This window comes from Coturnix japonica, chromosome 5 (assembly GCF_001577835.2).
Source record: "Coturnix japonica isolate 7356 chromosome 5, Coturnix japonica 2.1, whole genome shotgun sequence".
In the NCBI taxonomy this organism is placed as follows: Eukaryota; Metazoa; Chordata; class Aves; order Galliformes; family Phasianidae; genus Coturnix; species Coturnix japonica.
In genome coordinates, this window is record NC_029520.1 from 27,553,285 (window position 1) to 27,578,261 (window position 24,977).

Below are 24,977 nucleotides of genomic sequence, written 5' to 3' on the forward strand. Positions count from 1 at the left end.
GGTCTAAAACCAGAAAACTAGATTTATTTTTCCAGCTAGCTTTCCAGCTAGTTTGAAGTGTCTTAATCCAATACCACTTGGGTTGAGGCTGCTTCTCTAAAGCTCACCTGCTCAAATAGAAGATAACTTATTTTAAATTCAGCCAAGGAAGTAAATTCTTTAATATGTGTTCTGGTTTGGGGTGGTGGAAGAACCTTACAACTTCTTTCTTCACGTAAGAATTCTTTCTTTCCTACAGTGTATCCAATGACTCCTATATTTTCATTCATGTCACGTTAGTATTTAGGTTATGACTTCCCACGTAACTTTGTGACTTACATTGACAGCCATAAGATAGTTTCTATTTAGACCTTAAAAGGTAAGCCTGGTTTTGGGGTCAGCTTTAAAATGTAACTGATAATTTATCACTGATGGGCTACACCAACTTACCATCTCTTGGCTAGCATTTGCTTTTTGTCAGCAGATGTTTTTTTTTTTTAACATTTATCTTGGGTAGTCAGTGGCATCACGTTTGTGAAATAATTTAAGATCTCTTGCAGTTGCTTGCCTGTTAGCTGCAATAAATTTTAAATTACTTTGTCTAGAAAAAGCACGTTTCACATGCTTGTTTTGATTTGTTTTTATTTTAGATGGGAAAGAGGAAACTTCCAGTCCATCGTGGGAAAGTACAAGTAGTGAGCTAAGTGCCAGTACCTCAGGTATTGAGCCACAAAAGTGGTATTCCGTTGTCTTGTCAGTGTGCCATGCTGAACTACTTGTCTGACTGATTAATATAAATTAGTGCTCTGTATGGGACAGAATTAGAACTATTTAATTTCAGGATTTCCATTTTTGACTAACCTTTTTTTCTAAATAGAATAATCTGCATCTCCTTTTCTAGAATAAGAAAATAGCTTTGTTTTTTTTCTAGACATGTTTAGCTTGCAGGAAGCTACGTTCTGACCAAACAGAATCTTTAACAAGGTGCTGAAGATTTCACTCCTGTGTTATCCTCTTTACCTTAAAATTTCCTTGTGATTCTGCTCCTGTGTTTTTGTTTTAAATATGTCTAGTGCTGTTCTCTGGTAGCTGGCTGCTAACTAGTGAAATGCTTTGTTTTGTTTTTCTATAATGGTGTACTGATTCATTGTCTTGTCTTGCAGAGGGAAGTACCAGTAATGTGTCTGGCTCAAGCGATTTGGAAAGCAGAGCAAGACCACAGCAGCAAAATCCCCTAATTCCTATGATGCTTTCCCCACCAGAATCATTGTTAGTTTCTTGTGTTTTGAGAGGAAACTTCATAGAAGCCCATCAGGTAAATGGGCTGTGTGTGCCTTGTGCAATTTAGAAACTAGCTTGGTGTTGGCATTTGTGGTTATGGTGGGTGATGAAGTTCCTGCTCCTCCTGCATTAGCTAACACAGGGCTGAAGCATCTGCATTCCGATTAAAAGGGTCACCACAGAAGTAGGTGCAAGTAAGATGAGCAAAGGTAATCCAAACGTAAGGGTGCCTTGTTTTCATTCAACAGGTTAAAAAAAAGAAAAGACTCTTTTAAGACTAGTTTCTCAAAGCATGGCAGTGTTTGATCAGAGCTGGCCAAGCTTAGTGTTTCAGCAAAATGGAAGAAGTCAAGAGGTCATGTGAAGCCAGACAAGGAAGCAACACTTGAACAGCTTGCTTTAGTCCAGTGAATCAAAATCATGACTATCTGCTTCTTTTAAGCTGCAGTTGTATTCTTTACCTGAAATAGAACAAAAGTGATGGGTGAATTTATTTGTCAGCAGGTATGTTTTGAGGCTAAAATTTAGTTTTGAAAATAGAGAGGCTGGAAACTAACAACCTAGTTGTCTGTAGTTATGGTGGTGTTTTTTTTTTTTTTTTCCTATTTTACTCCCTCAAGGCTACTTTTCTGTATGTGACTTTTGGGTTGATGCTCTGAAAAATATCTCGAGGTGCATCAGCTATTAGATCATGTGCAAAAAGCAGGGGCCTGGCTGAGTTTCAAATAGCAATATTTAGGCAGTTGATGTTGTTGTGCTGGCAGCAAGCTGCTGCTCGGCTCATTAGTTCTGCTTGACGTCAAGCATGCTGCTTCATTTTTTCCATGCTTAGAAGGCTAAGAAGTGTTTTGTTTCTTTTGTTTCTCTGAATTGTCAGTATTGCTTGTGGTAAAGAATTCATGGTTGGTTTGCATTCTGTTGTTGTTTTACTAATAGGATCGTGAACATCCATGCTCATCTACTGTCTTTAAATCTTTAGAAAGTATTCTTGCTGAGTAAGAATTTGTTTAAGTAGCTTAGTTTGAAGGTCATAGTTGCTATGTAGCAAGTATTCCAATGTAGTGAACTGAAATCCTTACTACTTAGTAATCTGAAGTCAAGAATTGTTCTGAAGGATGCAATTAAGAAAATGCTGTTATTTAGGCACTTAAAACTTGGAGGGGAAAATGAATACTGTTTTCCCTGCTGAGCACGTGGTTTTTATCCTGAAGTACCAGTTTTATTTTATTCCCTTAACTCCTTTAGAAAACTCAGAAGTTCTTTGACCTTTGAAAACTTAATTTGATATACTCTGTAATAGCTTTTGTTGTCATTCGTGAAAGGTGGCTTTAATGTTCAATCTGGACACTTCACCTTGCTATGGTGAGTTGGTTTTCATGGAGCGCTACCAAGAGGCGGTGCGAGAAATGGCCAAAGTGGAGCACAATATTGAGAATCAAGTGTCGGATGGTACTGGAGGTATCAGGAGGTCCGGCAGTGGCCGCTCAACGTTGCAAGCTATTGGGAATGCAGCAGCAGCTGGTAAGGACCATGGGGGGTTTTGTTTGTGGTGTTTTGTTTTTTTTTTGGCTGTTCAAAAAGATGAGGGAGAATGGAAAACAGAAGAAAACAATTAGAGCACTGTCATAATGAGTGGAATAATTGTTCAGAAAGATATGTATCTCTTCTTTGACATAAAAGGAAATCCAGAAACTGTTGATGCTCTGTTAGTTTTATCAATTCCACAGTGAGCATTTTGTAAAGCAGGACATCTACTGAATTGCTTTCATAAAAGATTGGAAAATAATTATTCTTGCCAAGATCTGAGATGAAAATCCTGTGTAATTAGTGATTGTGTGTTTTGCTGACTGATGTAGGTATGGTGTTTTATTCCATCTCGGATGTTACTGATAAATTGCTTGCAACTTCTGGAAGTCTTGCCCCTACTCTCCAAGAAAACATCTGGGTCAGCAGCATCCAGCTGGAGCACACTGATCCTCTCTGGGAAGTCCTTGAGGACCTCAGTCCCTCAGCAATGGCAGCGTTTGACCTAGCTTGTACTCAGTGCCGTCTCTGGAAGACATGCAAACAGCTTTTGGAGACAGCAGAAAGAAAACTGTACAGCAGCCTTGAAACTCGGGGTATGCTTTTGGCTTGTAAAAAAAGCCTCTGTATGAGCTGGTGTTTGTGCTAACACCAGCATCATAATATAAACAATATGAAATTAGATTCTGTTTTCTCCTTTTCTTCATTCCTAACTTTTATTTTGCCCTGTTTGTCCAATCACTTCTCTAGGTCACCGACCTGATTTTGTTTTGCTGCGTTCCGAAAGTGTAAAGGGTTTCCCAGCATTTCTTCAGCAAATAAGTAAAATTCTCAACTATTCCTGCACATCGCAAGGGCAGTCCAAATCAGGTAGCATACTTTGCTGATACAACTTTATGTTGGAATTCTGTTGAATGTTTCAGATTTTTGCCTTCTGTTGCAATAAGAAGTTAGGGAATTTTTCATTTCTGAGTGTAGTACTTAATGAAAAGGGAGGGGAAGAAAGCAAAAAACATTCACACTCAGTTTTGAATAAACTGAGTCACACTTTGAATTTAGCAAACTAGTGGTATTCTAATGCAGTTCTGGTTCTGTGGTACAGTTTTTCTGTACAACAGTATTTCCGTGTTTGTTGTAACTGGTGTTTCTTCCTATTTCTTTGTAGAGCTCTCAGAGGAGAAAATAAGCAGTTATTTTCGATGCAGTATTGTAGACCTTCTGCAAGCTTGCTATCCTTCCTTGACTGAAGAAAGTATTACTAATGAGGTTATTTTATCACAACATCTGGATCAAATCCTAGAAGCACTGACACATGTTGAACGTTCTGTAGGTGAGTTTTTTTTTGTGGTCATGAAGACTGACAAATGGCTCTAGACTTTTGTTGCGTCCTGAAAACCATAAATCTAGTAGTAATGTTTTTTGTCACATGCATGAACAGGTAGGTTGCTCTAAAGGTAATGCTTCCTATTTATTTCCCTGGAAACTACACAGGCGCAAAGAGCACAGTAATGCCATTTCACAGAGCAAATTCTCTGGTACAAAACAGGTTTTTTTTCGACATAGTCACTACTGTTAGCTATGCATTTTTGCCAGCAATGAGTAAGAGCCCTTTGCCATGCTTCTGAAAATTTGCACCAGCAGAGGTAACCACTGTTGCTGCTGCCCCTGCTGAAACACACCACCCATCACCTCAGTCTGCTCACATTCACTATTCATATTCACATTTATCTCCATGAATGTTCAGCAAGTGTTGATATCAGTTGGTGCCTTTTTTTTCTACTTGTAGGAATTCATTGACACACGTTTGCTTCATACGTACTTCCATGTCAGGCTGCCTCTCTTCTGCCATCTGTCGCACAGCAACAAAGTTAATGTTGGTGGGAAGGTTCAACCTCTACTTCAATACCATCAACATCTGCATCTGACATTGTGGGCCAGCATAATAAAATAGGAAGCATTACTTTTAGAGCAGCCTTGTATATATTTTTAAAATTGAATACAAAATGTGAAATTTGGCTGTAATTCTTACTATCCAGGCATTTGTTTTCAGAACTAAAATTGTGAACTTGCCAGAGAAGAATACAAAATGTAAATTTGAGGTGCTATTTTTATTTGTACTATTTTCTTCAATCATAGCAAAGAAATATTGTAAGTACACTTTAACCTGGCCACTTATACCTAATTGGGTATATTCTTACTGCTGCTTTTTCTGTAGTTTTCACAAAAAGTAGATAAACATGTCAAGTTACTGTCATCTAACATATCTTCCAGTTTTCCTGGGGCTATCAAAAAATGGCTTGTCCTTTTCTGAAGGAGTCTTCCTGGGTTGTGTTTTCCTGCCTGTTCTCAGAGTTCTCTTTGTTTAACAGTACTAGAATCTTTTCTTTTGTTTGGCTTTTTTTTCTGTTTTCCAAACTTTCGAATGGCATGTAGATGTTTATAAAATATTGCAATAATTTTATGTTTGAGCAAACATGAGGAGAGTTGTAAGGCCTAAATGTTTTGGAACATAGTGACTAGTCAACAGTTATGTTTTGGAATAAGCTTATCTATTATTGATGTAACTAGATGTATTTTAGGCTTTTCTGAGTTGCTGTTTGCAAGGATACCACTTTAGATGAACCACATTCGTCAACGCTAAACCATTTCTCTTTTTCAATTTTTTTTTAATGTATTTTTTCCAGTTCCCCAACTACCCCTTTTTGGCATGTAGTGCTTGCTTAGTCTTGGATCTGTGTTTTTTTTTTTTTTTTCTTCAACCAGACTCTAAAGGGAGCCTGCTTGGCACCTTGGTGGAACAGGCCTCTCTGAAACCCGTGGAGCTGGAGAAACACCTAGTTTATAATCAAACACAGCTCTTGCTGAGAACTCTTAATCAACATTTCCAAACCTCGCCAGAGAGCAACACGAAGACAAACTTTGTGAAGATTTTCTTTGACTACATTACTACACTAGCTGCTGTTGTGTTACGAAGTCTGAATGCAGAGCTAGGTAAGGTGTTTCTGCCTAAAGCCTAAGTATGGGTGAAATAGGTAACCGCTGACAGCAGAGCTTAGCTATTTCACCCATACCATGACATCTGTGTAGCTTGTCTGACTGTAAAGTGGTATGAAATATATGAAATGCCTTTCCTAAACAAGCCTATAACCTGTACATAGGTCTTTTGATTTCTACCTATTATTATACTGCTTTATTTCTTAATATCTACGCCACCTACAGCAGAGGTAAAAGTAGCCGATGGCAGTGGATAAATCAGAACAGTAATGTTAACTGATGACCCAAATTCTGCACTTTGTTTGTATGAAACAAATGACTCTTGCCCTTCCAAGATTGCTCCCCTACAAGGCAAAAATGATTTTTGTGTCTTGTGGGGGTCAGTGTGCTGCGTAGTTCTTGGCTTTCTTGGCAGTAACCAGTGCCTTGCTGCTGTATGGAATAGGAAGGAAATGTGCAGACAGCCGCACAGAGGTAACCAGGCAGGATTTTTTCTTGTGGAATCAGTTGATGATAGTGGTGAATGAAAAGAATTACATCATCAGCATATAAAGCTGTCGGAAGAGCAGAACTGTTCACTGACAGGGGACAAATACTGTTTGGTATTTAACACTGACTCTAATTGAGCCTCGCTAATGTGAAATTCCACAGAATTGCTTTCTGGGAATTCTTTTCTAAGAGGATAAATGCAGAAGGTAAAGATCCATTTCCAGATGTGCTGATTCAGCTGAGGCCTCTGCCATTCCAGCTGTAGCCTCCATATGTACTTGATTCAGTCCTCATGGACTAACTGCCAAAGCCAAAAACTGTGTGATGTTTAAAGGCTGAGCGAGTTTCTGGGGAACTTTCTTGTACTAGAAGGCAAACAGAAATGGTAAACTTGTATGCTGAGTCACTGTAAGCAGACTCTCCTAACTTAGTATGAAGGTATTTCAGCAATGCTAGCTGGAGTTTCACTCCTTCTGTAGAAGCAGCTGTATTTCTGGAAATCCCCCTACCACCTTTACTCAGTTTGACTTGATCAAGGTATGACTTAATCATCTGTATCCACGGTCTCCTCAGAAAGCAATGCTGCGTATTTTTGTGTCTCACTACAGAGGTGGTTTTGGTTCAAGTATGCAGTCAAGTGGAAAAGCTATTGGAACGTAGATCTTACTTAAAAGCAACAGATGCTCCACACTGCCAGTTCTGGTAACTGATCTGATAAAACATGAGCCAGAGGTGCCAGGTTTATGAGGGGTATTGTAATAAAAAAATCCCTTGTAGTTCGCTTTGCATTTACTTTGCTAATGTGAACATGGACCTTTGTAAGCTCAGGAAAAGAGGTTTCAGACTCAGGCTGTTAAAATTTGTGTTCCTAATACAAGGCCTGGTCATTCTGTGAAACTGATATGTATTGTAATAAATGTTTTATATTGCCCTAATTTTATTTTTACTTATTTAAAGGCTTATCTGCAGAAGTGAAAGTGGGGAATCCTTTCATATTGTTGCAGCAGAGTCCATCTCAGCTGCTTTCTCAACTCCTGTTTGAAAAGCAGGTTCCACCTGACAGGTTGGTGCTTTTCAGATATGCTTCTCTAGGTTATTTTGATGCATGTGATTTTGGGCTTTAGCTAAGTTTAAAGTTTTCTTTGGCTGCTTAGCACAGGCAGTACAGCCTCCCTTTGCTACCTCCCACTCATAGATCTCTTAGTTCTGCATGGGTTGATCTGTAAGTATGTACCTATTCAGTAGTTTATTTGCCATCATGAAAATTTTTGATCAAAAGTACTGTTTGTGTGTGTTTCTGTTTTCAATCCTGCAGGCTTGCTTCACTCTTGGCTAGAGAAGAGTTGAGCTTGAATGTGCAACAGGTTATTGTTAACTGTTGCTGTGAAAGGCTGTCCTTGTGCAATTTAAGGCAAAAGAGCCAAGCAGAATGTCTTCTGACAAACATCAGAAACCTAACACACCAGTGTGCTAAATGCTGCCTGCCAGATGTTGAAATACCTTTCTCCAATCATGCAAAGGCCTCTGAGGATGTCTACACCCAAGCCTCATCCTCCGTGGCTGACTTCAGCCAGCACACACTCACTGCCTCCTGCCTGGATTTCCTAAAGTCTCAGTCGAAGCTAACAGCCACAGTTGCATGTCTAAGTGCATCTAATATACAGAAAGTTCCTAAATCAAGTTTATCCTGGATGGAGTTCTGGGACAAGCGGGAATTGCCATTAGGTTTGGAACAGATTTCGAGGGAGTGTGAGGCATTGCTGAAGGAGTTCCCACTACTAGAAAGATTTCTGCTTGCTATGTTCGAGCCGTTTCAGAATCAACAGGAAGAAGGTGGCAATTTAGCTGGTGTCTTCTCTGGCAGGACATACATACCTTTGGTTCTCCTAGGATTGCATTCCTCCACAGCTGTTAAGGTATTAATGGAAGTCTTTGAACAAGCACTTGCTGCAAAGGATTGGACTAGAGCTCTGAAGGTCTTGGATCTGTACAGTCAGGATGTGCAGGAACTGTTTGATGTGAAGGATGCTGTGCTGAGCTGTGCAGCTGCTGAAGGTAAGAAGGATGAAGTTGAGTGTTCCTCTGCATTTCTCTGCCTTCTTCCTTCTTTTTTGTTTATAAAGAATACATGAAATGGGAGATAAAAATGGAGGTAGTTGTTCTTGAGCAAATCCAAAAACAGAAGCAGATCCCTTCCCTTTCTTCATTCTAAATTTACTTTCTCTGATCATGTTGTTTGTTTTCCAAACTTGCAAATGTTGATGGTAAACTTACCCAAAAGCAATGTAGTACAAGAACTGGGAAGTGTCTCATGTATCTTGTATGTGTAGACTTGAATATGTCAGGAGATACTAATTACAGCATTACTCTTACTGCTGTAAGAGATGATCCATTATAATTGTCATGTGTGGATGATGAATCTTGTGAAAGGAGAGGCCTTTTTAATAGTCTAAGGGTAGTAAACATGCTATCTTGTCTTCAGTTACTTCATGAGAATCTGGCATTTGGCATCAGTCTAATATCGGTTATTCTGCTATTCACTGTTTCTTTTGCTGGTGCCACTCAGTGCAGTTAAGGGTGTTTTTGTTTTGTTTCTTTTATGTCTGCCAAATTGCACAATTTATAAATTTATAAATATTTAACCTGGTGGTTCGTTTTCTTTGCAGGTAAGGATGGTTGGCAGTACTTATTCCCGGTAAAAAATGCAACACTAAGAAGTGTGCTGGCTCTGCGCTGTTTGGACAAATGGCCACTCGATGCCTGTTTGGAAATTCTAGCTTATTGTAGTTCTGATTTGGACATAACTGCTGAGCTGAAAGCAGATCTGCAGAGCAGGAAGAAAGAACTTCAGGTTTATCAAAAGGTACAAAGCCGTTCTGTAAGTAACCAGTTTCTTTAAGAAACAGGCAGCAGGAAAAAAGTATGTTTGCCCTTTGGTAGGAAGTTTTAGCCCTTGGATCTATTTTGATTGTAATGGTTTTTTAAGTCTTTCATTCTAAACAGGTCATGTGTTTTCAGTACTGTAACATCCAGCTAAAACTCTCTGCAATCTTTCAGGACTTCTCCACTCTCCTATGATACTTCAAGTCTGCTAGTAGTATTTTGTATTTTTTTTTGTGTGATGCCACTTAATTCATTTTAATTTTTAAAAAGTTTGTTATTCCATTCTGTGCCACTGTGAGGACCTTTAGAAGCTTTCCACAGAAAGTCGTGATTTTTATTTGCTTGAGAGATGTAGATATGTATGGTGTCCAGGATCCAATAAGCACGCTTACATTGCAGAGAGCTTTTCTAACTACAGGGCAGTTTAGATACCCAAGTGAAGTCAGATTAGTCAGCCTGGAGTTCGGTACAAATTGAAAAGGCAGATGGAGCATAGAGGAGTCATAAATTCCTGCTGAGTTATTTGTGGTGGTGATTCTGCAAGCAATTAGTTTGGCTTTCTCACTGTTAGTACCAGCAATGTCTTCAGTGTACACGTACTTTCTCATCCATAGTTATTGCCATGTAGTCTTTTAGGAGCTTTCCCTTACAAATCTCCTTTGCAGGGGCAATGATTGATAAATATAAATAAAGTTACAGTCGTTTTCCTGTTGGAGGTGCTTTACAACATCCACATACAGGGCTAGAGATAAATGTGTATCGTCTTTTTGACTGTTGGTACAAAGTAACTCCTGATATGAGGCTCTCAGCTGTTTTCCTAGACTTCATGATTGTTGTAGATAAAACATTTAAATTGTGTGCTACAATAATATCAAACTTTTTCAGATTTTGAATTTGCAAAATGAACCAGTGTGGAGTGACTGGCAGGATCTGAAAAAAGCCTGCACTGACGATCCCCGGGCCATCATGAATATCATTCTGAAAGCAAAGGTTAGGCATTGTCACGTGAATTTTGTTGAGCTTAGAACATATTAGACTTGGGATAAAATGTCAGTTCAGCAAATTTAAAACAGCAGTCAGCAGATAGTACCTCAAGAAGGATAGTACCTCAGGAAGGATTCCTTTGCTCAATTCTTTGCTACAGAAACAGATTCAGCTTAATGTCAAGATTTGTGCGCAGTTAATAATCCCTTAACTCTTATTCTGAGGCACCTTTTCTGTTAAAATTTTCAAGATTTTAATAGTAAAACTTTCGGTGTAATATTAGTTTGATTATTATGTAAGTGCTAATACAGTAGGTCTCGTTAGCTTGGAAAGTGCTTCCCTAGAAAGCCAGTTTGCTTACTGTTAGGTGGGGAAGTATTTTCAATGCAGATTGTGACTCTTGCACATTGAGTCATCGTTTTCCCTTGTCATTTTAATTATTTGTGTTTGCATGGGGAAGAGGAGTCTGAGGTGAAGAATTTCTTGAAGCTGATCAGATCTTTGGAGGGTTTTTTTTTCTTTTTAGTTTGCTCAGTTACTTTTGTTTGTTTCATTTTATCCTTCAGGATTATGAGTTGTGTGAGGAATGGGGGCACTTATATCCTGTCCCAAGAGAAGACTTGATCAGTCTTCACCGTGAGCACCTTCTCCACTTACTGGAGATGGGAGACATGGAAAAAGCATCACAGGTAACAGCAGGACTCTCTCAGCCTTACATTTCAAGGTCAAGTAAGTGGAGAATATGGTCTCTAAACTGTTGACTTTGTTTCTTCTTTAAGGAGGACTGTTTTCTTAGATATTTTCTCAAAGTCTTGGCTTTTACCTGGTCTGCTTGTTGGACCTAGAAGTTTCTGTGTCTTCACAGCTATTTTAATTAAATGGAAATGCAAGGCCCCTTTTACTTGAAAAATCGTAATGAAGTAATTCTGTGCTGCTTAAACAGAAGAAGCAGAAATTAAACTACTGGTACAAATTGGTCAGTTGTGCTTCAATGCCCAAATCAGCAAAGTGTGGATTCTTCTGGTTTTAATAATTATGGAGCTGTAGATAATAACAGATTAAAAATAAAATGCACTCTCTTCTAGACAACATAACTTGTAAATACTTTTGAAGCAAGGAAGAGCTTTTTTGTTACTACATCTTGTATCTCATTCCTTGCTTATCATGTTGTGGTTTTTTTTTTTTATTTGCTTAGATTTTAAAACTATTTTGTTTGTTAAGTGGAGCAAATAGATGGTGAGTAGTTTGTAAGTGGATGATATAAATCATCACTTGTGTGTGTGTAAGATGCTTGTGGAGGTTAATTTGCTTCCTGGACCATTGTATGACAGCAATCTGTTATTCACTGACTGGTATAAAAAAATCTTCTCCAGGAACATAGTGGGGATTTATTGTATTTTGTATGTTTCTAGCTGTTACAAAGAATAGAAGATCCAGGTATTTGCCTTGCCATCAGTGAACAGTCTCTGGACCAGCATCCTAGCTTGGCAGCATCTCACTTCTTAGCTGATTACCTCACAACCCACTTCTACAGGAATCTGACAACAGCACGTCGTAATGAAATCCATGCACTTTACATGGGATCAAAAGTGAGTAAAATTCTTGTGTTGTAGGATTGACAGCAATATAGCTGTAGAAGTATCTGCTTGTAGATTTTCACCACAGAATTCTCACCCTATCAGGCTCAAGATTCCAAGTCTTAGAATCCAAAGAAAGGTTAGAGATGGCCTAAAACCTCTTTCCCTTCTTGTAGTTCCTGTATTCTGAGGTGGTTGTAGCTTCCAATTTTAACAGAGCATTCTTCTGTCTGAGCTGTGAGGAGGTGGGTACCATGCAGACTAAAAGAAGGAAAAAAAAACAACCAAGGTATTTATCAGGACAGTTGCTAAGTTTTTTCTTAGTGAAAAAGGAAGCATCCTCAACTTAGTCTCTGTTGTATCAGAAATGCCATGCTTCCTTCCTTGTGTAGTAGGTAATAAATTACATTAGAAGTATGGTCACCTGTGTGGTGGTCTTTAATACTCTCACAGCATGTTTCTTCCAGATCTGCTTTCCAAAGGCAGTCAGTATCACTCCATTACTTCAGTTTCTGTACGACTTTTGCCTCACAAGTGTTCTGTGCTCATCCTGGAAATGTGAATGTTAACCAGTAGATTATCTTAATAAAATATAACCTATCTGAAGAAAATCCAGATCTTTCTGCAGGATTACACGTAGCAGCTTGCTCTGGTGCTTTGCACAACAGTAGCAACATTTGTTTCTTTACTTTTGAAAACATGATTTAATTTGTAAAGAGTTTATATTAACTAGTCATCTTTAGAGGGAACTGCTCATATTTTCATCATCTCATTTCCTTCTAAAAGGATGGACAGATAAGAATAGGGCTAGTGCCTTAGGTTTTTTTTTCTTAGTCATATTTTAATAGGATAATATACCATACCCACTACAACATGGCATGAAATGCTTTCCTGTTTTCAGCTTCCTCTGTAATGAGACAGTGTTTGATGGAATCTGAAAGCAGAAGCTGAGTAAGCTGCTTGCTAATTCTGTCACAGAGCTATGAATAGGCCCATTAAGTCCTGTCTCAATTTTTTGGCCTCTGTGTGCTTTGTTCCTCATGTAAGCTGCTTGGTTAGTTTCTTGTCTTAGGCTCACATAAATCATATTTGGAGGTGTATAACTAACTTATTTTTTTTCTACTTCCCAGGTATTGCTGACTCTACCTGAACTCTCTCGTGTTAACTACTTCCACCTTTCCTCCAGGCCACTGCTTATGGTGGAACAGCTGCTCATGAATATGAAAGTGGACTGGGTATCTGTGGCTGTGCAGACATTGCACCAGCTCTTAGGTGGACAGGAAGTTGGTTTTGCTGTAGAAGATATTGATAATTTGCTCTCAAAGTATGCAGAGAAAGCCCTTGACTTCCCCTTTTCATTGAAAGAAAGGAGATCAGGTGACTTTTCTTGAGAATGCTATTTTGTTTTTGGGGAAGAAGGGCAGAACTTCACCAGGAGTTGCTTTTCCATTTGTGCCATAAACTTTTAGATGCTTGCCTCCAACCTCCTTCTAGCCCAGAATATGTTCTAAAGCCCTTACATTTCTTGTAGGACGAAGGGTTACAAAACTTTCTCATTTTCTTCTGCTGCTCCATTCCTTCCTTCTTTTATTTAATGCTCTTGACATAGCTGTCTTCTGGTGTGTTAACCAGTTTTCATCCATGTTGCCTTCAGTTCTGCATTTTGCTCTGCATTTGCGGGTTTTGTGACTGGAACAGCAGAGGGTGCTGCAGATCAAGTTCAGTGGTTTCACTGCATGAAAAATGCATTATGTGTGTACTTATTTGTATCTGTCTACCTGTTTTTACATATATGGTACCACCTTGCTTTATGCCAGTTTCAAAATGTTTGTCATTTCATGATTAAAATATAAAGCTTTTGCTATTATGAAGGCATCAGACTTCACGTATCTTTTCATGCGAAATGACATTTCAAGTTGCAAGTGTGTTCCTTCTGCTGCCATGTGAAACACTTAATATTTGCCATGTGTATCTTGTGTCAACTGATGGTTTTCACAACTGATACTTTGCTGAATTATTTCTGAGCCTGTCAGTAGTCCATTGCTTTAAGGATCCCTTTCTCTGTGTTTTATATAGTTTTGCTCTGGGCTAGTTTTCTTGAAAGGTAATAGTTTGTAATTACAGAGCTACTCCTGCTTGTACTAGTATTGTTACCTACTCCTGTCAGTGAATCCTTGTGATCTTTTTTAAAACAGGTAGCTTGATTATCAATAATGTTCTGATTTTGTTTTTTTTATTTTTTCCTGACCTAGATTCTGTGATACGTATTCAAGAAAGTCTCTCTCAAGTACTGGAGGGTGAAACAATGTCTAGATCAGGATCGTCAGAACTATCTCTTGCTGGCTTTACAGGTAAGGTTTCAGTGCCATTTTTTTGTGTGTTCTCTGGAGCACAAAGAAAGACAGAATATTTGCTTCAAGCCCGTCTCTGTGGTAGTATTTCCTGCTCTTTGCTCAGTATCTTTTTCATGTTAACTTTGGTTTTACAGTTGAAATCTCATCCTTGTGTCTATTTCCTTCTTTATTTTGGTCCTTGAATTTAGTTTAGTAGATCCTGCTTGTGACCTGAGGGAAAATAGTACATACAGCTTATTGTCTGAGGGGACTCTACTCACAGCCTTCAAATACAATGAAAACAATATAGTTTAAGGCAGAAGAACTGAAGAATATTTGTTCCTTTAAAAGCAAGCACAAATTCTTCTGTAGCCTTCTGCATCAATTAGCTTTACTGGAATAAAGTGTTTTTTTCTTTTTTCAGTTTAATATCCTGCTATGTGAGATGTGGCTTGAGGGGTTGTAAAGAGCTTTTGAGGCTTTTAGTTAGCCTGAATTGCAACTGGATTACATTGTGTAAACTAAAAGTCTGCCTACTACTATAATTTGGATTAAATGAAAGCTTCTTTGGCTTCAAGGATGCTAAAGGCCAAAGAATAAAAGTGTGGCTTCTTTGAATTGATTTACCAACAGTAGATTGTAATCAGACCAGATCAGAGAGGTATATAGTGTTACTTGCGATGCCATACTTCTGGTAATAGAGAGAAGTCTAAATCTTAAGGAATGTCAACCTGAAGATTGTATTTTATGCTTGTACCCCTTACTTGGTGTGTGTGTGTGTATGAATATGTATATATATATGTGTGTGTGTGTATATATATATATATATACCTGTGTGTTGTTTTTTTTTCATTCCTCCTCCAAGTCTCTGCTTGTGATATAAAAATAGATGCTGAGAAGTTGTCTTATAGTTTAATTGTTGTAGCAAAGGTCTGTTAGTAACTAAGCGATTTTGGTCATTAGTATCGCAGTATTAGAAGCTTACAGTCTTACAGTTTTAGCTTTAAATCGTTATTATTCCTTACGCTATTTTAATCTGCCATGCCTTGTAGAAGGACAAGAGTAGTCTTGTTGCAAGTCTTAGTAAGTCTGTAGTGTTTTCTGGTGTTCAGGACTCCATTAAATGGTTTAAATTCCCTTCCACGTTTGTCTTGCCTTGGCTTCTGTTAAGGTGTCACCGTGTCTGCAAGTCCCAGAGAAAGAAGCCTGCAGCAGAATTTTTCTGAAGAATTTGTGCCACCTGAGAAGCCACCTCCAAAGCAACAGTGGATACCTGATGACACAGAAACAATATGTATGGTTTGCAAAACTGAGCGCTTTACTATGGTAAGGAGCAAGAATTAAGTTCTCAGGATGGTGACCTCTGAATGTGAATTGTTGCTCATAGTGTGCTTCTAAAATTTGTTTTTTGCACAGAGTACTTAAGCAACTGCATTGGTGCTCTCAGGGAGAAGATTAATCTGAGTTTTGAAAATGTGCTGCCAGTCTATTATATTGGTTAGAAACAACAGAATTTGTTCAGTGTCAATTGCTTTTTAATTTGGAAGTGGCTAAGGTTATGTCAGAAAGGAAGTTTACAGCTTCTGACTTTTTTCAAGAGGTGATTTAAGTATCTTGGTGATCAAAGCTGATCCAAGGCTGCAAAAGTATATTTAAACCCCAAGTTGTTCTGTGTGGTTTTTGTTTTATTTTTCTCCTCACATTTACTCATGAGTGGAGGCAGATAGGCAGATGTAGGAGGATGCGGTGGAGGCAGGTATGGCAGAGGACTTGGGTAAATCCTTTCATTTGCCTACCCATGACCTTGTGTGCTCAGTTTAACAGACGTCATCACTGCAGGCGCTGTGGCAGACTTGTGTGCAGTTCTTGCTCTACCAAGAAAATGGCAGTGGAAGCTTGTAGAGAAAATCCAGCTCGTGTTTGTGATCAATGCTATAGTTACTACAACAGGGAACATCTGCCTGGCTTGGTACAAGACACAAGCATGTAAGTCTTTCAATTCTAACTCTTCTCAATTCTGTGTTCTCAGCAAAGTGTGTGAATGGAATGAGAAAAACTCAAATTCTGGTTCTGTCTGGATGTTATGATAACATCAGGTTTTGTGGCAGACAGCTGTTGTGTGCTGAAGAGACCACTCTCAGTTTACTTGTCATATTAGAACACTGAAGAGCCAGTCAAAGTTCTTTATTTCTTTAAGCTTCAGTTCATCATTAAATATAAAAGTTGAATGTTTTGTTGGAAAATGTATTCAACAAAAGCTACTATGGTAAGTCAGGAAGTTGCTTACAGTTTATTCAGCTCCTGGATTGGCACTGCATGGTGTCTGGTTCTGCTGAATGTATCATTGTTTTAATGTTACTCCATAGTCCCTTGGTTACGACTTCTTGAATCCTGGGAGGTTCAGATATTTTACGTTTCCAGACAATAGAGGGTGGGGACAAGAAATAGGTTGGGAATGGTAGGGGGAGAAATGTTAGATTTTTACCACACATTGTTCTGAAAAGGCTAGACATGTTAATCCTGTAAATTTTTTTTAAAGTATTTTTTCTTCTATGTGCTGGAATAGGCCTGATGTTTCCTTTTTTTCTGTTACAGCACAAAGGAAGATCAGGATGAAGTGGAAGGTAAGTAGTGGAGTAGTATTAAAATATATTTTCTTTCAGTGCCTGATTGCCGGTGGAGTTAGAGGAGGCAAGCTGGCACATCTAGCTGTAGCTGAAGGTTGATCAAAAATTCAGTTGCAATAACTTCAGAGGTGTTTTGTACAAGCAGGTTGAAGTTTAGAATACTTTACTTCCATTAAAGGGAATTTGTGGTTTAGGAAAGGTGTCTGAGCCAATATAGAACAACCTGTTTGGGGATTAAATGAAGGAACTGAAGAAATTGTTGGAGAAGGCACCTTGCGTACTAGATACAGTCAGGCTGCATTAAGAGTAGGAATTATTAGGCTAGTGCAGAGCTGTGGCACCCTCCAAACAGTTTCCAGGAGAAGGGTCAGTTGGTGATGAACCATTTCTCACTTCAGAAGTGGTCAGTGTCTTGGGATATGAAGTCAGTGAGGTGTCCCTACTGAGGGTCTGATCTATCCAGATCTTGTGTAGAGAAGTTCATACAAGGTGAGTTCTCAGAGGGACGCTGTGCTGTGGGCAGAAAGCAAGTCACTTAGATATTTATTAGAGACATGAGGGGATGTAGAACAGTACCACTTGGAGCACCCAGTAGATGTTGCTGATTTCTTTTTCACTTGGAATAGCCAGCCAATAGATGATGCTGTTTCCTTTGTTCTAGGGTCAGTTTTTACTTTCCCAGGCTATTTACTATTTCTTCAGCAACGCCAGCCATTATCTGCTGCAGATTCCTGCTTTGTCTAGCTGTTTTCCACCTTGACAAACTATTTTTGTTTTTAACTTTACAGTTTTGTTGTTGCTTTTTTTTGTTTTGGTTTGGTTTTGTTTTTATTGAAGTTATCTTGGAATATCTCTGGTTCTCAGCTATCCAGCTGCACATAAAAAATAACAGCTGCACGGGTTGTGGGAATACTCTGCATCATGAGTTTTTAGCAGGTTTCTTTGTTTTGCTTTGGGTTGTTTGGTGGTTTTCTTTTGCTGCTTGTATGATGATATTACCTATTTTTTTTCTTCCTGGCTGCAGAAACTTCTAATAATGAATATTCCACAGTGGTGCGAATACCCAGGGCAGCTGCCCTTGAATGGTTTCTTTCACTGAATGAAGAGGAGAATGAAATTGTACGCAGTGAATTTTATTATGAGCAGGTGAGGCCTGAAGAAGGAGAGTCCAATATAAGCAGTTTGTTGGAGACCTACCTCTACAGCTGTGTTTCTTTCTTTCCTCAGGCTCCCAGCTCATCCTTATGTATTGCCATTCTTAGCCTGCACAGCAACAGCATAGTGTGTGGCCACCAGCTGATTGAGCACTGCTGCAAATTGTCCCAAGGACTCACTAATCCTGAGGTAGATGCTGGACTCCTTATGGACATTATGAAACAGTTACTCTTCAGTGCCAAAATGATGTTTGTGAAAGCTGGAAGGAGCCAGGACCTAGCTCTCTGTGACAGGTGATTGATCAGATGTTCACAAGGATGTGTTATCTTCACTGGGGAGCAGAGGGTGAGAGAGTTCATTGGTTGTGCTGTGGGCATTTTAAACAGGAAGATAAATTGATAATGTAAGAATAAGAGCTCAAGTGACAGAACTTCAAGTATTATAACTACATAATAATTACTAAGAAAATTCTCAGAATAGGAGAAATAATTCATGATGATTGGGGTAAAAATTTTACTTCTGTATTTTCTGCTTTCAGTCTGTGTTTCAATTTAGGTTTCTAAAGCTGTGCTTGCTGAGAAGTAGTGTATTAATCCAGAGTTTTTGTCCTGGAGGGCTTAAAGTGGCAGGTGCAGTGTATGAATTTCACACGTACCACTTTGAGTTTTATAATGCCTGTTGATGTCTGCAGTCATCTTCTTTCAGTGCTCCACTGAATGTTAGGAAGTAAAAAAAATAACCCGAATGAGAAAATATGATGGATAGAGAATCCTCATATACTGGTAATTTAGGATCTGCTATTCAAAGATTGTCTTTAACACTAAGTTGTTTGAAAATTCTTTGTGTGTATGTCAATAGTGAAAACATATGCATTTGTTTAACCTGTTTTCCCTTAGCTATATCAGCAAAGTGGATGTGCTGAATATTTTGGTTGCTGCTGCCTACCGTCCCGTTCCATCTTTGGATCAGATTCTTCTCCCTTCAGCAGTAACAAGATTAAGAAATCGGCTCCTGGAAGCAGAGTACTATCAGCTTGCTATAGAGGTAATGACAGTAGAAAGATGTGAATGTTAATGATCTTTCTCTGGTGATTTTTGTTTTTCTCAGAGTTCAGATGGATGGGATATGTGTGAAACAGACAACATTTAAACTATTGCAAACAGGGAATAAGTTTTTAAACAACAAATAATATCTTTTCTGACGCTGGAAAAAAGGTTTTTTTGAGAAGGAAGATGTTTTCTGCTGTGGAGCAGGTTCCTAAAGGGATAGACAGGGGCTATGTTTCCTGGTACAGTTAAAATTGGAATGGGCTAACTGCATGGAGGAGTATTACATGGGCTGAGGCATCACTTGTGGCAGGATTTTATCTGAAGTTTGTGTGTTTGATCTTTATTGTCTTAATATCACAGCACATATTAGTAGATGCCTTTTACAAGGGTTTACTTAGAAACTGGCAATAATGGCAAATCTGTATATCTAAGATCATTGGGTGTGGTTTATCTTCCCCAGCTCCCAGTGTTTTCTAAGTCTCTTTTTATGACATTGCACTTTCTTAGGAAGAGAATTATGATTTTTAAAGGGATGATTAAAAAAACAAATGAAAATAAATAACATATTTGAATAAAAAGGGGTCATGTTTAAAGGCAGCTGATTGACTAAAAAACTTCAGGAATAAATTTGATCAGCAGACTTAAATGAATAAAAATTTCCTGGCAGTTCATGAGGTATCTGCTATTGTTTTGCTTTTAAACCACAAACTCACGGTTATTTACACAGTTTTTCTATGTAAAAAACAAAACAAAAACAGTTGCTTCATGACATTTTCAAATCAGAAACAGATTTTCTTGTAAGTTTTAAAACTGATGAATTGAAGTTTCCCAGATATGTGGTTACTTAACCTTGTATGATTAAACACATCGATTTGGAGATCATGGTTGTTTCAGTAGTTGGCATTTCATACAATAGCCTAGAAATAATCAGCACGTGATGTTTTTGTTTGTTCTAATGGGAAGTACACTTTAGGAAAGACATTGATGTCTCAGGCTGTGATAAGCCAACTTTCTGATTTTCTGTGCTGCAGTATTAAGAACTTGCTTTGAATTTAGGTTTCTACAAAATCCGGGTTGGATCCAAGTGGAGCATGGCATGCCTGGGGTATGGCTTGTCTTAAAGCTGGAAATTTAAGTTCAGCAAGAGAGAAGTTTAACCGATGTTTAAAGCCACCTGTGGATCTAAACCAGCTGAGCCACGGGTCAAGGCTAGTCCAGGATGTGATACAATACCTGGAGTCCACAGTGAAGCCTGTACTCATTGCGGTGAGGATCTTCTGTCTGCTCTGAGAACCTATATCAAAAATAGTTTGGTTTAAGACACATATTGCAGCAATGCATGGTACAATATCAGGTATTGGTTTCTTTTCCTGTTGTGTCATGATTACCTGCTGCAAACTAAATATTGTTGAGAAATTCACAAGCTGGTGCCTCACAGTGAATTGATGACTGAGCAGCAGATGATAGGATTTTTTTATAGTAACTGAGGGCATAGTTGGTACATATGAAAGAAGCTGTAGTGGTTGAAATATTATTACTAGAGTCTGCGAAAACTAAACTCCATTCCACTGATATTCTGTGCTGCTGCAGTCATAGTATTTCTTTAGTAATGCACTAATGTAGCAGGAATTCAAAGCCAAAGGTGCAGAAGTGATCTCACTCCTTCCTTTGTTGACAGGGAGTGCTGTTATATGATTTGGGATGAGCTCTGGAAGTTCTAACTAGGTGTACCAAAAAGCCTTATAGTATTTAAGTAACTACAGAAAGACCTTTTAGTAGAAAATATTTTCAAAAAATGAAAAAACCTCTTTAAAGTAGGTTATTGAAGCAGCTGCTATGGAGTGCTTTGTTCTATTTAACAAACAAGCTTCCTGTCCATCCCTGGAAAGAGAGTTGTGCTAGCTGCCACAACTTTCAGCATGTCTGTTGGCAGCACAGTTCCAATCTACTGTTTATAAAAAAAACATTACTAGAGACTAACCCCTCCAAAGTGATAACAGTTTCAAAGAGAACAACAGAAAACCTCGAGGTCTGGTTGATAGCTGGAAAGAAAGTTTTCTTATTAGTTGTCACCTATCACTGATTCTGTTCTAATAGCAGGATGATGATTACTTTGCCACACTGAGGGAACTCGAAGCAACATTGAGAACAAGAAGTCTATCCCTGGAGATGATGTCTGAGGGGAAGGTTCAGCACAACAGCTACTATCAAGAGTGCTTGTTCTATTTACATAGTTATGGCACTAATCTGGCAATAATAAGCTTTTACATGAGGCATGACTGTATGAGAGAAGCACTGCTTCACTTGTTAAATAAGGTGAGTCCATCACTTAAAATGAAATTCAGAAAGCAGTTGAGAGGTCTTCAAGGCCAGTTGAAAATGACATTGAGCATCACAGCGTTCAGGGTGTTTTCATGCACAGGTGTTTTTTTCAGTGCCCTAAATGTTATCACTCCGGCTATCCAGTGACTGCCTACAGTTCAGTGATATGAGAAAATAACACTGACCTTTAGACCTTGTGTTTCTCTTCTTCATTGTGTTGAAACAGTGGCTTCTAGAGAGAAGAAAAGTGCTCTGGTTTTCCTTTGTAGAGTCACTATATCAAAAGTGCTTTTTTTTTTCCCGCAAAGCTGAAAATCTGTACTCATTGTTAATACAGTTGAGAAGAAATAAGGAAGATCTTGAATTCCAACGTGCTGATAACTTGAGACACTTTATCACAGTGGCTCTGTATGTTGGTACAAGATGCATATGAGGAGAGTGGCAGAGATGGGGTTTTCTTGTTTGTTTGTTTCTGGTTTGTTGTTGTTTGTTTTTGTTTTTGGTTTTTTTTTAAGGAAGAGTGGGCGAGAACATCTTGAGTGATGGTTTCAAACACTTAGTGGGTGATTGTGGAAATGGAGTCAGGCTTGTCTCACATGCACAGTGCAAGAAGCAATTAACACTGTGTGGAGCAAGGGAAACTCCAGCTGGACAGATGGAAAATGGGATTTATTTATTTATTTATTTTTACTTCTGGTTCGCAGTGTGGATATTTAGACATGGGAGCTGGGGCCCAGAGCGGCTGTTGAGTCATGGTGATGCTCTGAATCTGGTCAGGTTGAGAGGCCACTCTTTTTAACAAGGGTTTTAACAATGTGATCCCTTCCAGCCTGAGTTACCTGTTGACACTATGATCTGTCACTTGATACTGCTTTTGTAAAAGGAAGATCTATGCATCACAGCTGCTTTGCTTCAAGCCATCTTTCTGATGTCTGTGTAGGAATCCCCATCTGAAGTATTCATTGAAGGGATCTTCATTCCAAGCTATGAAAGTGGAAAGCTGCATATGTTGGAGAACTTGCTGGAAACCATTGACCCGGGGCTGGAGAGCTGGGGGATGTATTTGATTGCAGCCTGCAAATACTTGCAAAAAAAGAACTACTACCACATTCTGTATGAGTTACAACAATTTATGAAGGTAAGATGAGTGACTGCCCATCTCTTTCAGAGAGATGCTAAATGTTGTCAGTCTTTTGTTTGCTTACTGTAGTGTAAATTTGCATGATGCACAAGTATATAATTTCCAATCCGGAAAAGCGGACAGAAAGTGTGAGGCTGGATGATGCTTACCTGCTGTGTATTTTTGTCATTGATATGGCACACTACAGTAGCTTAAGTATTGCTTTAGTGAAAGCATTGGCTGCTTTGTTCAGTAGAGACAAGGATTAGAGAATGTGGTTTCCTCTGATCCATCTTAGAAATCAGTATGTGTCTTCTAGGATCATGTTCGTGCTGCCATGACCTGCATTAGGTTTTTTACTCATGGAGCAAAATCCTACACCGAACTGGGAGCCAAACAGACATGGCTTATAAAGATCAAGGACCACCTCAAAGTGTACCTGCAGGAGGTCTCAAGAAGCTCAGGAAGAAAAAAAATGGTATACACTTTCCGAAAGAAAATGTCTGCTACAGACGTGTCAAGGTATCTATAAACAGCAAGCTACGTTTTGTTTAAGGGGAAATTCAGACTTTGTCTTAATGATTGTGTTTGGGTTGGATTTAGCCAATGCATCCCAGTTGGGCTTGACCAACATTTGTCTAGCTATTTGTAGTTATAAGATTCCCACTACATTTATTTCACCTATCATCCTGTAGTTTGAAAGAGCAAAACATAATGCATGGACAGATATATTTTGCTGGCTATATTTGTTTAAATTTAAATTCAACTAACAGGTGTCAGATTTGACTGAATCTTTATGTCAAGTTATGGGTGTCGGACTTGGCTGAATCCCTGTGTTCAAAAATCTGAGTGTAAATTCAACCACGTATCTCTACAATTGGTTTTCTTAGGATTTGCTTTCCTTTCACGTTTTTTAGGCTAGACATTAAGCTTGAAGTTGGTGAGGGGGACTGAGTGTGAAGACATCAAAAAGGGGTAGTGGTTACTGATTTGGGATCCAGATTCTGGATTCCAGGGAAACAGTTCTCACCTAAGAGGGGAAATTTAGGTTAGCTGTTAGATGGAAATCCTTTACACAGAGGGCACTGAGATCCTGGAACAGGTTGTCTGGAGGTGCTATGGATGCCCCATCCCTGAAAGAATTTAAGTGAGTTTCTTTAAGTAAGAAAAATGAAGTGAGATCTGTTTTTCCCTTGTCTAGACACATCAATACAGTTGATCTGCAAATGGAAGTAACTAAGTTTCTGCATCGCTGTGAGATCTCAGGAAGCTCTCAGATGGCAGGCTCCTCCTTGCCCACACTGTTTGGAAATAACAACATGAAAATGGATGTTGCTTGCAAGGTACATACCACTATCTCAAACACAGCATTATTTGTTTTTACCTTCAGTGCTAATGTGATACACAGGTTGAAACATCTGATGGTTGGAGCAGCCTCATGAGCAGGTTCCTTGTGCATGGATGAAACCTACAGTTAATGGAAAACTGCTACTCCAAGTAGCAGGGAATACTTAAAACCCTGAAGCACTGTTGCTCAAAATTCAAGCTTTCAGGAGTTTGGAATCCCAAATTCTGGTAGAAATGCGCCTTTTGATTATATAACCTACTTGTTTTGAAGCAAGGCAAATAATACTGCTATTGCTATCTTTCTTGACTTCAGCTCAGCTTCATTTGTTGCTTATCTAGCATTCCACAATGACTCAGTATGCAGCAACAGATGTTACATTTCCTCCACCTCTTGTTGGGATGGTGCTTTTCTCAGTTGAAGTAATTTCATGTGTTTTGTCATATGGGCAAAATCTGGAAATGTGAGCATTATTATTTAACTGTATATCACAAAAAAGGGATGTACATCCTTAGAGTTGTCTGATGCCTTTATTTTCAGGTCATGCTGGAAGGCAAAAATGTTGAGGAGGGATTTGGGATTGCATTCAGAGTCCTTCAGGTATGGTAGAACAGGTATTACTATTAAATAGTAATTTCCTGCAAACAGCAGTTATTTAAGCAAAAGACTTTTTTTGCCAGCTGCCTTCTAATCCACAGAAAGGGAAAATCTCTTATGCGAAAAGTCAGTAGTTAAGTCTGAAATGTGCTTGTACTTGGAAAAAGTTTGGTAAAGAAAGGGAGAGTCTCCTTCAGTAGGATACCTCCAAGTTAATTCGCTCCAACAAATGAATTATATAGAGCTTTTTCTTTGCCTTGCTACTTGTTCAGTGACTTAGTGCTGGTAAACCACAATTACTATGTGAGTAGAGAGCTCTGACATATTAGGTCTTTGCAGTTTGGATAGCCATACAAATACACTGAACATCTCTGCATTGTTCTCTGAACTGTAAAGAAGAGCAAAGCTGAATAACTGATCGCTGTCTCCTGGGACCTCACCTTCTTCTTGTCTGGGTAGAAGCTGAGGTGCTTACAGTCAGTGTAGCACATTATTTCTTTCTTCTGTTTCTCATTCATATGTTGCTAAAGAAGTCTGCTAAGTGGGGTAGTAGTTGGTTGGGTAGGAAAGATCTGTCAGAAACAGTAAAAATGACTTTGCCACCCTAGAAAAGGAAGTGACACTGTTCTTGTTCTTAAGCAAAGCTGAAATTTAGCCATCTGATTATAAAGAAACTTTGAATCAGTCCTGAGCAGTGGTGACTCAAAAATCAGAGGCC

At 38.8% G+C, this 24,977-nt stretch overlaps 1 protein-coding gene across 3 annotated transcripts in view; it reads left to right on the forward strand.

Moving 5' to 3' along the window:
• Positions 1-24,977, forward strand: part of ZFYVE26 (zinc finger FYVE-type containing 26) — a 40,756-nt gene that overhangs the window by 11,011 nt on the left and 4,768 nt on the right. For 2 of the 3 annotated variants that reach the window (XM_015864764.2, XM_015864766.2), the window contains exons 13-39: positions 630-698; positions 1,143-1,294; positions 2,583-2,781; positions 3,117-3,380; positions 3,535-3,654; positions 3,950-4,114; positions 5,548-5,775; positions 7,225-7,330; positions 7,583-8,322; positions 8,934-9,130; positions 10,036-10,140; positions 10,701-10,823; positions 11,547-11,723; positions 12,842-13,088; positions 13,964-14,062; positions 15,216-15,370; positions 15,861-16,030; positions 16,640-16,668; positions 17,696-17,817; positions 17,899-18,119; positions 18,723-18,870; positions 19,932-20,141; positions 20,973-21,191; positions 22,138-22,335; positions 22,637-22,839; positions 23,519-23,660; positions 24,203-24,262. In XM_015864764.2, coding sequence (XP_015720250.1) covers positions 630-698; positions 1,143-1,294; positions 2,583-2,781; positions 3,117-3,380; positions 3,535-3,654; positions 3,950-4,114; positions 5,548-5,775; positions 7,225-7,330; positions 7,583-8,322; positions 8,934-9,130; positions 10,036-10,140; positions 10,701-10,823; positions 11,547-11,723; positions 12,842-13,088; positions 13,964-14,062; positions 15,216-15,370; positions 15,861-16,030; positions 16,640-16,668; positions 17,696-17,817; positions 17,899-18,119; positions 18,723-18,870; positions 19,932-20,141; positions 20,973-21,191; positions 22,138-22,335; positions 22,637-22,839; positions 23,519-23,660; positions 24,203-24,262 — 4,868 coding nt within the window. The remainder of the gene's footprint in view (positions 1-629; positions 699-1,142; positions 1,295-2,582; positions 2,782-3,116; positions 3,381-3,534; positions 3,655-3,949; positions 4,115-5,547; positions 5,776-7,224; positions 7,331-7,582; positions 8,323-8,933; positions 9,131-10,035; positions 10,141-10,700; positions 10,824-11,546; positions 11,724-12,841; positions 13,089-13,963; positions 14,063-15,215; positions 15,371-15,860; positions 16,031-16,639; positions 16,669-17,695; positions 17,818-17,898; positions 18,120-18,722; positions 18,871-19,931; positions 20,142-20,972; positions 21,192-22,137; positions 22,336-22,636; positions 22,840-23,518; positions 23,661-24,202; positions 24,263-24,977) is intronic. The other variant, XM_015864767.2, reaches the window with a different exon arrangement.